The 12,611-nt window shown below is 61.5% G+C and overlaps 1 protein-coding gene and 1 pseudogene across 2 annotated transcripts; both read right to left on the bottom strand.

The window, feature by feature from the left end:
* Positions 1–345: 345 nt before the first annotated feature.
* LOC100430429 (uncharacterized) lies at positions 346–2,027 on the bottom strand (annotated as a pseudogene).
* A 96-nt stretch (positions 2,028–2,123) lies between these two features.
* Positions 2,124–11,473, bottom strand: NACAD (NAC alpha domain containing). 2 transcript variants are annotated; one of them, XM_077996805.1, is made up of 8 exons: positions 10,904–11,473; positions 3,790–8,577; positions 3,437–3,549; positions 3,283–3,354; positions 2,800–2,946; positions 2,558–2,704; positions 2,323–2,445; positions 2,124–2,210 (listed from the first exon to the last, which is right to left on the bottom strand). In XM_077996805.1, the coding sequence occupies exons 2-8, from the start codon at positions 8,363–8,365 to the stop codon at positions 2,196–2,198; spliced, it is 5,193 nt and encodes a 1,730-aa protein (XP_077852931.1). In that variant the 5' UTR covers positions 8,366–8,577; positions 10,904–11,473; the 3' UTR covers positions 2,124–2,195. The 2 variants fall into 2 exon arrangements, with proteins under 2 accessions (XP_077852931.1, XP_014989086.3); XM_015133600.3 differs by having other exon boundaries at positions 11,290–11,473.
* Between the last annotated feature and the right edge of the window lie 1,138 nt (positions 11,474–12,611).

Here is a 12,611-nt window from a genome sequence, read left to right as displayed (position 1 = left end):
CCCTGGAAGCATCAGGAGAGGCTGAGGATGAACCACACAGTCTCCTGGGCTCTTGCCCCCTACCAGAGCCCACCCTGTGCCAGAAGGGTCATGTCCCCCGTCCACCCCACTGGTTGAACATGGCCTTGCGTGGGCCTTCTGTGTGGAGTGTCAAAGGAACCACATGCCTGCCCCTCCAAGGTCCATCCCAGATGTGACCCCCATGCTGCAGTCACTGGTCTTTGCTAGTAGAAAGAGTAGAGGACATGGAGCAGATGAAGGAACACCAGAGGGTAATGAGGGGACACCAGAGAGTAATGAAGGGACATCAGAGGGCAGTGAGGGGAAACCAGGGAGTAATGGACATCATGGAGTGATGAAGGGACACCAGAGGGTGATGAGGGGACACCAGAGAGTGATGAGGGAACACCAGAGGGCTGTGACGGGACACCAGAAGGTGATAAGGGGATATCAGAGTAATGAGGGGCACCAGAGGGCAGTGAGGGGGCATCAGAGGGTGATGAGGGGACACCAGAGAGTACTGAGGGGACATCAAAGGGTGGTGAAGGGACACCAGAGAGTATGCAGGGGACACCAGAGGGCGATGAGGGGACATCAGAGGGCAGTGAGGGGACACCACAGAGTAATGGGACACCTGAGGGCAGTGAGGTGACACCAGAGAGTGATGAGGGGACACCAGAGAGTAATGGGACATCAGAGGGCAGTGAGGGGGCACCACAGAGTAATGAGGGGACACCAGAGAGGGGACATCAGAGGGCGGTGAGGGGACACCAGAGGACGATGAGGGGACACCAGAGAGTATTGAGGGGACACCAGAGGGCGATGAGGGGACACCAGGGAGTAATGGGACATCAGAGGGCAGTGAGGGGACACCAGAGAGTAATGAGGGGACATCAGAGGGCAGTGAGGGGACACCAGAGAGTAATGAGGGGACATCAGAGGGCAGTGAGGGGACACCAGATGGTGGTGAGGAGACACCAGAGGGTGATGAGGGGACACCAGGGAGTGATGAGGAGACACCAGGGAGTGATGAGGGGACACCAGAGGGTGATGAGGGGACATCAGAGGGCAGTGAGGGGACACCAGGGAGTAATGAGGGGATACCAGAAGGTGATGAGGGGACATCAGAGGGCGGTGAATGGACACCAGAGAGTAATGAGGGGACACCAGAGGGTGATGAGGGGACACCAGAGAGTAATGAAGAGACATCAGAGGGCAGTGGGGACACCAGAGGGTGATGAGGGGACACCAGAGAGTGATGAGGGGACACCAGAGGGCAGTGAGGGGACACCAGAGAGTAATGAAGAGACATCAGAGGGCAGTGGGGACACCAGAGGGTGATGAGGGGACATCAGAGAGTGATGAGGGGACACCAGGGAGTGATGAGGGGACATCAGAGGGCAGTGAGGGGACACCAGAGGGTGTTGAGGGGACATCAGGGAGTAATGAGGGGACATCAGAGAGTGATGAGGGGACACCAGGGAGTAATGAGGGGACATCAGAGGGCAGTGAGGGGACACCAGGGAGTAATGAGGGGATACCAGAAGGTGATGAGGGGACATCAGAGGGCGGTGAATGGACACCAGAGAGTAATGAGGGGACACCAGAGGGCAAGGAAGGGACACCACAGAGTATTGAGGGGACACCAGAGGGTGATGAGGTGACACCAGAGAGTGATGAGGGGACACCAGAGAGTAATGAAGAGACATCAGAGGGCAGTGGGGACACCAGAGGGTGATGAGGGGACACCAGAGAGTAACGGGACATCAGAGGGCAGTGAGGGGACACCAGAGAGTATTAAGGGGACACCAGAGGGTGATGAGGGGACACCAAGAGTAATGAGGGGACATCAGAGGGCCGTGAGGGGACACCAGAGGGCGGTGAGTGGACACCAGAGAGAAATGAGGGGACACCAGAGAGTAGTGAAGGGACACCAGAAGGTGGTGAGGAGACACTAGAAGGAAGTGGGGGACACCAGAGAGTGAGGGGACATCAGAGGGTGATGAGGGGGCACCAGAGGGCAGTGAGGGGACATCAGAGGGTGAAGGGACACCAGAGGGAAGTGAAGGGATGCCAGATGGTGATGATGGGACTCCAGAGGGCGAGGAGACACCAGAGGGAAATGGAGGGACACCAATTTATTGAGTAGCAGAGCTGAGGGAAGGCGTAGGATGGCTCCAGCTTCCGGTCAGTGGCTACATGGTCAGTTCCTGCAGAAAGAGACAGTCATGTTGGGGGAAGTGTCCCCCAATAGAGCCAACATCAGGACCCCTCGAGGCCCTTGGGGACAGCTCGGGGGCAGGGAAAGGGGCCAGTGCTCACCATGATGGCGTTGACAATGTCACTGTGGTTGTCTCTCAGAGCCCGCACGGCCTTGGCCCTGGACACATTGGCCTGCGCCATCACCAGCTCAATGTCACGCAGTTCCAGCCCCGCCTCGTCCACCTAGGGTTGGGAGAGCAGGGAAGTGGCTGGAGCTGCTTGAGGTCCCTGGGGCAGAGCCCCTGTGTAGCGCCTCCCACAACCCCCAAGAGGTCCTGGAGCCTCTGCACCTCACCTCTTCCTCCTCCTCCTCTTCCTCTTCCTTGCACTCCAGCCTCACCCGGGGCCTGGGTGCTGACTCAGGGACCAAGGCCGAGGGCTCTGAGGGCACCTTAAACTTCTCCGCTGCAGCTTTGTGCACTTGCTGGGACAGGTCCTCAATCTGCAACACGGAAGACGGCTGGGTCAGTAGAGCCTGTGACCCCCCTTGTCCCCCGTCCCTCGGACCCCCCAGTCCACCACAGCCTCCACCCAGACCTTGGCCTCGCCAAAGACCACATAAGTGTCTGAGGCTGGGCTCTTGAAGACATCAGGCTTGGCGATGACAAAGAGGATGTTCTTGGACTTCTGGATGGTGATCCTGGTGACTCCCTGAATCTGCCGCAAGCCCAGCTTTGACATTGCCTGGGAGTAGAGGGCAGAGGGGGGCTCAGACCTGGTGTTGACCCACGTCGGGGGAGGAGAGCAGCACAGTGCCCAGGAAGGCAAAGTGTCCACCGCCAACTTCCCCAAGACCTTGGGCTGGTGGTTGGTCCCTCCCCATGAGCCTCAGTCTACAAGGGCCCTCTCATGACATTCCAGCCTCAGCTGTTTAGGGGAAGGTGTGTGGGTTACTGGCATGGATCCAAAGGCCCCCGATGGATGGGATTTCATTAGCCATGGAGTGTGAGGGTCTTGGTAAGGATGTTCCCCACACAGATGGTCCCAGGCCTGAGGTCCCAGGGGAAACCACCAGCCCACCTTTCGGGCCTTCTTCTCACTGCGACTCTGCTTGGCTTTGGCGATGGTCTCCTCACTGCTGCCTGCTGGGGCCTGGGAAAAGGTGAGGGCTGAGCATCCGTGGGTGGGATGTGGGGCCCTCCCAGAGGCCCACCCTCTTCCCTGGACTGGGCACCTGGGCTGGACACTGCGCGGTCTGAGGAGCCAAGATGTCCTGCTCGTCCAGCTCGGCTGACGACTCCCCGTGGCTATCCGAATGCTGACCCGAGCCCAGGGCCCGAGGCGAGTCTGGGGAAGGGGAGAGGTGTGAGGATGGCCTTTTGCTTCTAGGTGGTGGGGAAGGGGATTCAGGACCCTGGCCCTGCTGCCACATCAGGGCCAGAGGAAGCAGTGCCAGCTCCCCATGGTGGCTGTGGGGTCTGGGCCCCCCACCCCACCACCTCAGGGGCCCTCCAGCCCAGGACAGCTCTAAGGAAGAGTCCAGTTGACCCAAGCCCCAGGGCACTTCAATCCTACCCTCCCCCTTACCTTCCTCCAGGCTGTCCTCGTCCTCTTGCTGCTCGGGGGCCGAGAGCCCTTGAGGGCCAGCTGGGCTCTGGGGCCCAGAGGGAGGAGGCACTTGGCAAGGCGGCGAGATCTGCAAGGCCAGGTCTTTGGCATCCATGGAGGCCACCTTGGGGCTGAGGAGCGGGGAGTGAGGCAAGAGGCTGACTCGCGGCCCAGTCCCCAGAGGCTGTGTGGTTCCTGAGACAGCAGCAGCGGCAGGCTGGGCTCCTGCCTGGGGCGTTGGGAGGCCCAGAGAGCCTGGGGGCTCCTCTTCTTCCACGGAGTCTTTCTGGAGGTCCTGGCACAGACAGGGGGCTGGGGGCTCCAGTGGGGGTAGGGCTGCCCCAGCAAGGGTACCAGGAGCAGAAAGATCAGGGCCCAGGGGCCTGTCCGGGGGTGCGCTGGGCAGACCCTTGCCAAGGTTTTCTGGGGGCTGCAGCAAGAGGGGGCCAAGGACACTGGGTGCTTTGTGGGGTCGCTCAACACTGCCCAGACCCAGCACAGGCTCCAGCTGCTGGGAGGTTGGTGTAGACATCGGGGCAGGTGCATCAGGGCAGCCTCCCAGCACAGGCTCCGGCTGCTGGGAGGTTGGTGCAGATGTGGGGGCAGGTGCGTCAGGGCAGCCTCTGTCCAGCCTGGACACAGCCCCTACTGAAGATTCTGGGCAGGAGTCCAGACTGGCCTCTGTGGCCACAGCTGAGGGAAGCGTGGGCTCCAGTGTGGACTTGCCACTCAGGCCTCTTCCTTCCCTGGCTGGGCTCAGGAGCCAGGCCTGGCTGACCTCAGGGCAGGCAGCAGGAGGTGTCTCGGGGACCTCCCCTGCACCTCCAAGTGTTGACCCGGGTCCATGTTCCTGTGCCGGTGGCTTGAGGCCTCCTCCCTGCTGGTTCTCAACCTCCAGGGTCTCCTTTTGGGGTGAGTCAGGCTTAGCCCCATCACTTGTGTGCACTAGGGCTTCCAGACATGCTTCCCATCCAGGCCTAGAAAGGGCTTCTGCTACTTCCTCCCCAGCACCAGAGGCAGGCTCAGGGAGACAGAGGGCCTCCATGCCCAAAGTCGAATCCGCATCTTCCTGTGCGGCCCAAGGTGTCCCAGCTTCTGCAGCTGGCTGTGGGTCATCCCGTTGGACCTGGTCCAAGGCTGCAGGCTCCGGTACTCTAGAGAGGGCTGCATTCTTCTCCTCAGGTGCTGGCCTGGGGCCTAAGGCCGCACCTACTTCCTGCTGAGCCATGGTGGCCACAGGCTCTGTCCCTGGGGTGCAGCCTGCTTCTGCCTGCAAGGTCTGAGGGGTGGCCACAGCCAGAGGCTCTGGACCTGAGGTGGGGCCTGTGTCTTGCAGAGGCAGAGGTGGTGTCATAGCAGAGTCCTGGGGTAAGGTGGGGTCCTCTTCAGCCTGCTGGGGCACAAGCGAGGCTGCATCTACAGGCTTCGGGGCTGACGAAAGATCTGTGTCTTGTAGGGGCAGAGGTGGTGTCACAGCAGGGCCCTGGGGTAAGGTGAGGTCCTCTTCAGCCTGCCTGGGCACAAGCGAGGCTGCATCTACAGGCTTCGGGGCTGACGAAAGATCTGTGTCTTGTAGGGGCAGAGGTGGTATAATAGTGGGGTCCTGGGGTAAGGTGAGGTCCTCTTCAGCCTGTCTGGGGACAGTCGTGGCTGCAGCCACAGGCTTCGGGGCTGACGAGAGATCTGTGTCTTGTAGGGGCAGAGGTGGTATAATAGTGGGGTCCTGCGGTAAGGTGAGGTCCTCTTCAGCCTGCCTGGGGACAATCGTGGCTGCAGCCACAGGCTTCGGGGCTGACGAGAGATCTGTGTCTTGTAGGGGCAGAGGTGGTGTCACAGCGGGGTCCTGGGGTAAGGTGGGGTCCTCTTCAGCCTGCCTGGGGACAATCGTGGCTGCAGCCACAGGCTTCGGGGCTGACGAGAGATCTGTGTCTTGTAGGGGCAGAGGTGGTGTCACAGCGGGGTCCTGGGGTAAGGTGGGGTCCTCTTCAGCCTGCTGGGGCACAAGCGAGGCTGCATCTACAGGCTTCGGGGCTGACGAAAGATCTGTGTCTTGTAGGGGCAGAGGTGGTATAATAGTGGGGTCCTGCGGTAAGGTGAGGTCCTCTTCAGCCTGCCTGGGGACAATCGTGGCTGCAGCCACAGGCTTCGGGGCTGACGAGAGATCTGTGTCTTGTAGGGGCAGAGGTGGTGTCACAGCGGGGTCCTGGGGTAAGGTGGGGTCCTCTTCAGCCTGCTGGGGCACAAGCGAGGCTGCATCTACAGGCTTCGGGGCTGACGAAAGATCTGTGTCTTGTAGGGGCAGAGGTGGTATAATAGTGGGGTCCTGCGGTAAGGTGAGGTCCTCTTCAGCCTGCCTGGGGACAATCGTGGCTGCAGCCACAGGCTTCGGGGCTGACGAGAGATCTGTGTCTTGTAGGGGCAGAGGTGGTGTCACAGCGGGGTCCTGGGGTAAGGTGGGGTCCTCTTCAGCCTGCTGGGGCACAAGCGAGGCTGCATCTACAGGCTTCGGGGCTGACGAAAGATCTGTGTCTTGTAGGGGCAGAGGTGGTATAATAGTGGGGTCCTGGGGTAAGGTGAGGTCCTCTTCAGCCTGCCTGGGGACAGTCGTGGCTGCAGCCACAGGCTTCGGGGCTGACGAGAGATCTGTGTCTTGTAGAGGCAGAGGTGGTATAATAGTGGGGTCCTGGGGTAAGGTGAGGTCCTCTTCAGCCTGCCTGGGGACAATCGTGGCTGCAGCCACAGGCTTCGGGGCTGACGAGAGATCTGTGTCTTGTAGGGGCAGAGGTGGTGTCACAGCGGGGTCCTGGGGTAAGGTGGGGTCCTCTTCAGCCTGCTGGGGCACAAGCGAGGCTGCACCTACAGGCTTCGGGGCTGACGAGAGATCTGTGTCTTGTAGGGGCAGAGGTGGTGTCACAGCGGGGCTCTGGGGTAAGGTGAGGTCCTCTTCAGCCTTCCTGGGGACAGTCGTGGCTGCAGCCACAGGCTTCGGGGCTGACGAGAGATCCATGTCTTGCAGAGGCAGAGGTGGTGTCACAGCGGGGTCCTGGGGTAAGGTGAGGTCCTCTTCAGCCTGCTGGGGCATAAGTGAGGCTGCAGCTACAGGCTTTGGGCCAGAGGGGAGGTCCAGCCCTCCTTCTTCCTTCAAGTTCTGAGGAGAGTCTGGACACAATGTGAGGCTTGTTTCTTCCTGTGGAGTTGGAAGTTTTTCTGCAGTGACAGACTCTTGGCCTAAGATCTCGCTGATGCCCTCCTGGGAGGGCTGAGGCATTGCCATGGCAGCAGATGCTTGTCCAGTGGTGGAGTCTGCTTTTTCCTCCCCAGCCTGAGGGGTCACCCTGGTAGCCGCCTCCACCTGGAGGCCTGGGGCTACCTGCAGAGTGTGAGGGGTCACAGTGGCAGTGGACTCCTGGCCTAAAGCAAGGCCCTCTTCTGTTACTTCTGAGATCGATTCCTGTATCTGGGAGAGATGGGCCCCTCTGTCTGAGGTCTGAGGTGCAGCCTCCAGGGCCCAGGACATAGTCCCTTCCTGAACCTGCAGCCCCTTGGCCCCACCTCCGCTCTCCTCCTCTGTCTTCTGGACACTGTCCTGGAGGAGGGTGGCCTGGGCATGGGGCTCCCCGCTGTACAGCCTCTCGTCATCTGCCTCTGCGTAGGAGGCTGAGTCCGAATCAGAGGAGGCTGCAGAGGTGTCGTCTCGGAAGGCAAAGGCCTCATCCATGCCCTCCGTGATGGACAGGTCAGACAGCGACTGCAGGAAGGAGGCGGACGTGCTGTCCTCCTCACCCTCCCCAGCCAGGTCCCCACCTGGGTCGGGATCCGCCACAGCCTCCTCTTCTTCCTCTGGGGATAGCGGTGTCACCTCCACTGCCTCCACCTGGAAGATGAGGCTGCCCTGGAAGGGTAGGAGGGCTGCAGGGATCATCGGGTCATTGGCCAGGAAGTCCAGGTCAAAGAAGTGGCTCTCCTGGCCCCAGGAGGAGCTGCTGTCTGCAGAGAGGCTGGACTCAGAGGAGGGGGGCTCTGGGGTTCCGGCAGGGTGCAGCTCTCGTTCATCCGCCATGGACCCCTGGGGGGACAGGCCCCAGCCTGAGGGGAAGTCCAGCCCTTCAGCTGGAGCCAGCAGGCTGAGGGAACAGGAGGGTGAAGAGGCCCAGCTGTCCCCATCGGCCGTAATGTAGGAGCCCGAGGGTGAAGGCGGGGGCGAGTCCAGCAGCTCATCCCACAGCTCAGCCTCTGAGTCCCCCGCATCTCCAAGGGGCCCACAGCCGGGAAGCAGGGCATAGGTGGTCTTGGTGGGGGTGGAGGGAGGTGTAAAGAAGGAATCAGGGTCTGGGGGAGGGGAAGGCACAGAAAGATCACCCTGAGAACACAACTCGGGGGGTGGGTCTGGGCTTGCATGCCCACCCTCCCGGTCCCTGAGCGCTGTCCGGGCAGCCCTGGGTGACAGGAGGGCTTGGCACGTCTCCTCTCCCATCACAATCCGGGGCTCCAGGGTGGCCGGGAGAGGAGCCTCGGTGGACAGAGCCTGGGAAGACAGGCCCTCAGGGAGGAGCATGGGGCTCGGGCCGCCCTCCCCTGGATTTGCCCAGGCTGAGGGTGCCCCACCAGGCCCTGCATCCCAGCTGGCTCCCTCAGGCTGGGGCCGGGCGCCCGGCTTGCTGGGCAGGAACGTGAGGGCCAGGTGGCTGGGCCCTGGGGTCAGAGCACAGGGCTCCCGCCGGTCCCCTCCCAGGATGGTGGTGGCAGCAGCTGCATCGCAGGACAGATCTGTGGAGATAGAGAAGATTGTGAGGTGCCCCTGGATGCATCTCTCAGGCAAGGGCCAGGCCTGGGGAGATGAATTTCCGCTGCATAGGGCCCAGAGGAAGGCAGACCCAGGAAGGCAGGAGAGAAAAGAGAAGATGCTGCGCGCGCTGCGTTTGAGGGAGAACTTCCAAGAGTTTTGACAGCAGAGAGCAGCTACTAGCAGTTTCCTAGAGAGGGGTTTTGAGGGAAGTGCTGCTGGGAGTCATGAACAGACCTGCTCAGCGGCTTTCCTCAAGGACAGCTCAGCAAAGAACTAGCATTTCAGCCTCTCTGAGGAGACTGGATTGCAGTTTTCATTCCACAGAATCAGTGTGGTTCAGCTGGGCTCAGCGGGAGGGGCTGGCAGTGGGAATCTGCCAGGCAGCGCCAGCCCCATCCCATGACCTCCCAATAGATGCGCCACATGAGGCAGGGGGCACCAGCACGACGTGCGCAGCTCGAACGTTCCAGGCTTCATGCCTCGCTGTGCCTCCTCTCTCTGCTGTCCTTGCTACCTACACTTCAGGCCAACATATCAGGGTTTCATCAGACCCCTCTGACCCTGCTCCCCTCCTGCGGCCAGGGAGATGGGGAATCTAGGGGCCACCACACGCAGCCAAGTTTCTGGAGAACAGAGATGAAGTGTCCCTCGGAGGCTTTGTTGGAGCATCTGGCTACAAGGGCAGTGGTGGGCAGGAACGGGGGACTGTGGAGCCCAGCAAGAGCACGGGACAGCTTCAGAGGGCCAACAGCAGCCTCTGGCCAAGTCCTCTCCTTGGTGGCAGCCACCCCATGGGTGACCACCAGTTCCTTCCCGGGTGCTGGGAGTTCCCACCCTGCCCTGTGGGCCTTCTCTGGGTCCCATGGTGCACTCCGCCAACCCCCTGGGCAGGCTTCAGTATGAGGAGGCCGTGGTACTCAGTAAACGTCTGTGCGCTAACACACCTCCAGCTGAGAAAGGAGTCCATGCACATAGGAAGTAGCAGCCATGGGTCGGAAAGGGGACTCAGGAAGATGGAATAAAACCCCTCCGAGGTTGCGGCACACCACACCGCTATGGTTTTCTGCCTCCTGGACTCTTACTGGCCTGTATTTTATCACAGGCGAGATCACATTGCACATTCAGTTTTGAGTCTAGCTGTTTTCACCCAACCTAATCTCATAAGCATTTTTCTGTGTGCTCTAAATGCTCATAAGCCTCATTTTAAATGTCTCCATTATGTCCACTCCCTCACTTGGACCTAGGCCAAAGGCACCTCCGTTTGAAGCATCCGTGAAGGCCCTTCAGAGTCCAGGCCAGGTCTTGCCCAGGGTGGGGGAGGGGCGGCACACAGGGACCAGCTCTCCAGGCTGCAGATGCCTGCCCAGTGGCTCCTGCTCTACTGAACTCACTAGTGACCAGGACATCTCCTGCACCTCAGTTTTCTCATCTGCAAAGCAGAGCCAGGATTAGAGGTGAAGCTTAAAGAAGGGGGGCCCTCTTGCCAGGCTGCTCCAGCTCCCCTCAGCAGCATCAGAGCCCTGAACCCTGAGCCACCAGCCAAAACTCGTCCCCCGAGGGCTTTGCTGCTGGGGTGATGGGACAGCCAGGGCGTCCTGAGACAAGGGGTCCTTTGGGTTTCTGCATGCCTGACACTCAACACCAGGAGTGGGCGTGGCTGGTGGGGCATCACTGGGTGCCCTGAAGCTAGGCTCTTGGTTCTGGTCCCTGGTGTGGCCCCCAGGGCAGGGGAACGGCTGAACTGTTGGGATGGAACAGAAATCAAAGGCCAAAGGTTTTTGTAACTCATTCAAGGTCACCAAGCAAGCCAGAACAGAGCCAGCACAAGACCCTGGGGCTGGGAAGTCCGGGCCTGCACTCCCTGCCTGCACTCCCTGCCTCCCACCTAGAGCAGAGGCAGCAGCCTATGTCACCCCAAACCAGGCCCCAGGCCCCAGCACTGGTCCCATCTCTAGGTGACTTCTTGCCCACAGCAAGGTGCCCTTGGCCCTACCCACACATGGCTGACCTCCACGCCAGGACTGTGCAGGCTGGGCTCTTTCTAGGCCCTGGTAGACCCCATCAGCCTCCACCAGCATTTGTTGACCCAGCCTAAGGACAGGTGGTCTGCACACCGGGGCCATTGCTAATCAGGCCACCTCCCCCAAGGCCTTTCACTTTCCAGACCCAACTTAGCCTTTCTTCCACAACCTGGCCCTCCATCCAGGCTTCCCAGGCTCCAGCCAGTCCTGCTCCTCCCTCCAGAGCCATGACCAGTCGCCAGCCCAGGACAGGCCTGGTGCAGCTGAGGACCCTCCCGGTGGTCACCTGATCGTATTGGGGGTATCGGCCGGACACCCCGCCTCCAGAACCCACTGCCTCTGTCCAGAGTGGCCCAGCCCCGGCAGGCTGGCAGCTCGGTGCGGACAACGGGATGCAGCGGGCGGGATGCGAGCCCCACGATCCCTGGGTCAGAGGCCAAGGGCTTAAGCCCCCATGTCCTTTCTGGCTCGCGGAGGGCACGTCGTGCGCCCCACCTTCCCCGCAGTTCTGGGAGAGGCGGGGGCAGGGTTCAGATGGAGGGAAGGACAGGGCGCGGAAAGGGGAGGGGACTCGAGGAGATGGGGGAGGGGGTGAAAGGTGAGCGATGGAAAGAGAACCCGGGCTGGAGAGGGGAGACGCTGGAGGCAGGGACGGAGTGGCCACGGCCTCACCTGTGCGGGGCCCGGGTCCGTCCGCCTCGGGCAGCAGCAGCTCGGCGCGGGCAGCCTCCCCAGGCATGGCCTGGCCGTGCGCCCGCCCGTCCCTCAGTCCTTCCGACCCTCTGTCAGTCGGTGCCGCCGCCCCGCCGAGCCTGCGCGGCCACCGCCCCTCGGCCAGGCGGTGGAGGCAGTGGGTGACGTCAGGCCGCCCCGCCCGCCTGTCCCCGCGAGTGAGCGTGCGCGGGCTCGCCCGGCACTGCGGAGGGCGTGCGGGGGGTGGGAGGGCTCCCTCCCCGCCCCCGCCCCCGCCCCCGCCCCACCCAGCTGTGGCCTCCCTCTAGCTGTGCGCGGTTTCGAGGGGGAGCGGGGGTGGGCGCCTGCGCCCGGTCCCGCCCTTTCCACAGCATTAACGAGGGAGGGTTTCAGGGCCAATTGGAAGCTGGCTTGCCTCAGGGTGGCATTAGCCCGTGGCCGGGAAGAGGCGGGGACGCCCCCAGAACCCTGGTTGTAGGAGATTGGGGAGGTGGTTGGGATCCTGGAATGCTCGGAGCGCTTTGGGCGGCGGTGGCTGCGCTGACCAAGCAGAAGGTGCAGGGCCTGGGGAGGAAGGGGGCCCCGCCCAGCCCGATGCCTCCAGCCAAAAGGTGAGCCCTGGAGCTGCAGCTCCGGAGTGATTGGCTGGTCCTGGCAGTCGTCGGTCTCCGTGGCAACCGCCTCCTGTCTCCATGGCAACCAGGGATGGAGCCGGCGAGAGCGCACCAGGGAAGGCAGCCCGGATGGGTCGGTCTCCAGGTCTCTTGGCAACTCGTTGATCTGTCCCCTCACCTCCCCTCCACCCCCACACTTCCCTAGGCAGTAGAAGGAAAAGGGAAGAAAGTGTTTCCCTCTATTCCTGGCAGCACCCTCTGCCACACCTCCCAGGAAGAAGCCCGCCTCATGAATTTCCTGAAATGCCTCTTGCTTTCACACAGGCTACTGCGCCACCCAGATTCACTGAGCACCCCCCGCCCCCCGTGCCAGGCACCAGGGAGACAGATGAATGAGGCATTGTCATCACCCCTGATTGGGGTGGGGGGAATCAGAGTAGCCATTGTCACAGACAGGGAGGGAGGTTTCAAAATCCTCAGTCTTCTGTGGGTTCTAACTTTGAGCTAATTAAGCCAGGGGCTGCCCTCTGACTCCCCCAGACCTGCCTCAAGGCTCAGTGCTACATACCTGGCTGCCTGCTGGGCATCTCTCCCTGCTGTACCCCAGGAACCAGACACACCACACCATTAGAATTAACATCAACTTTAAACAATCTCTTTCAGAAAACAAAAGAGAAGGGGACACTT

The sequence above is a fragment of the Macaca mulatta genome, chromosome 3, assembly GCF_049350105.2.
Source record: "Macaca mulatta isolate MMU2019108-1 chromosome 3, T2T-MMU8v2.0, whole genome shotgun sequence".
Lineage (NCBI taxonomy): Eukaryota > Metazoa > Chordata > Mammalia > Primates > Cercopithecidae > Macaca > Macaca mulatta.
The sequence above is the reverse complement of the archived record's forward strand: the minus strand, read 5'-3'. Positions and strand labels throughout refer to the sequence as shown.

Excerpts from the sequence above, each read along its gene's own strand:
- NACAD (XM_015133600.3), bottom strand. The coding sequence starts at position 11,356 with ATGCCTGGGGAGGCTGCCCGCGCCGAGCTGCTGCTGCCCGAGGCGGAC. Across the intron at positions 8,578-11,289 it reads CGGACCCGGGCCCCGCACAG|ATCTGTCCTGCGATGCAGCT; the intron begins GTGAGGCCGTGG and ends CTATCTCCACAG. Across the intron at positions 2,947-3,282 it reads GTGAGAAGAAGGCCCGAAAG|GCAATGTCAAAGCTGGGCTT; the intron begins GTGGGCTGGTGG and ends CTCTACTCCCAG.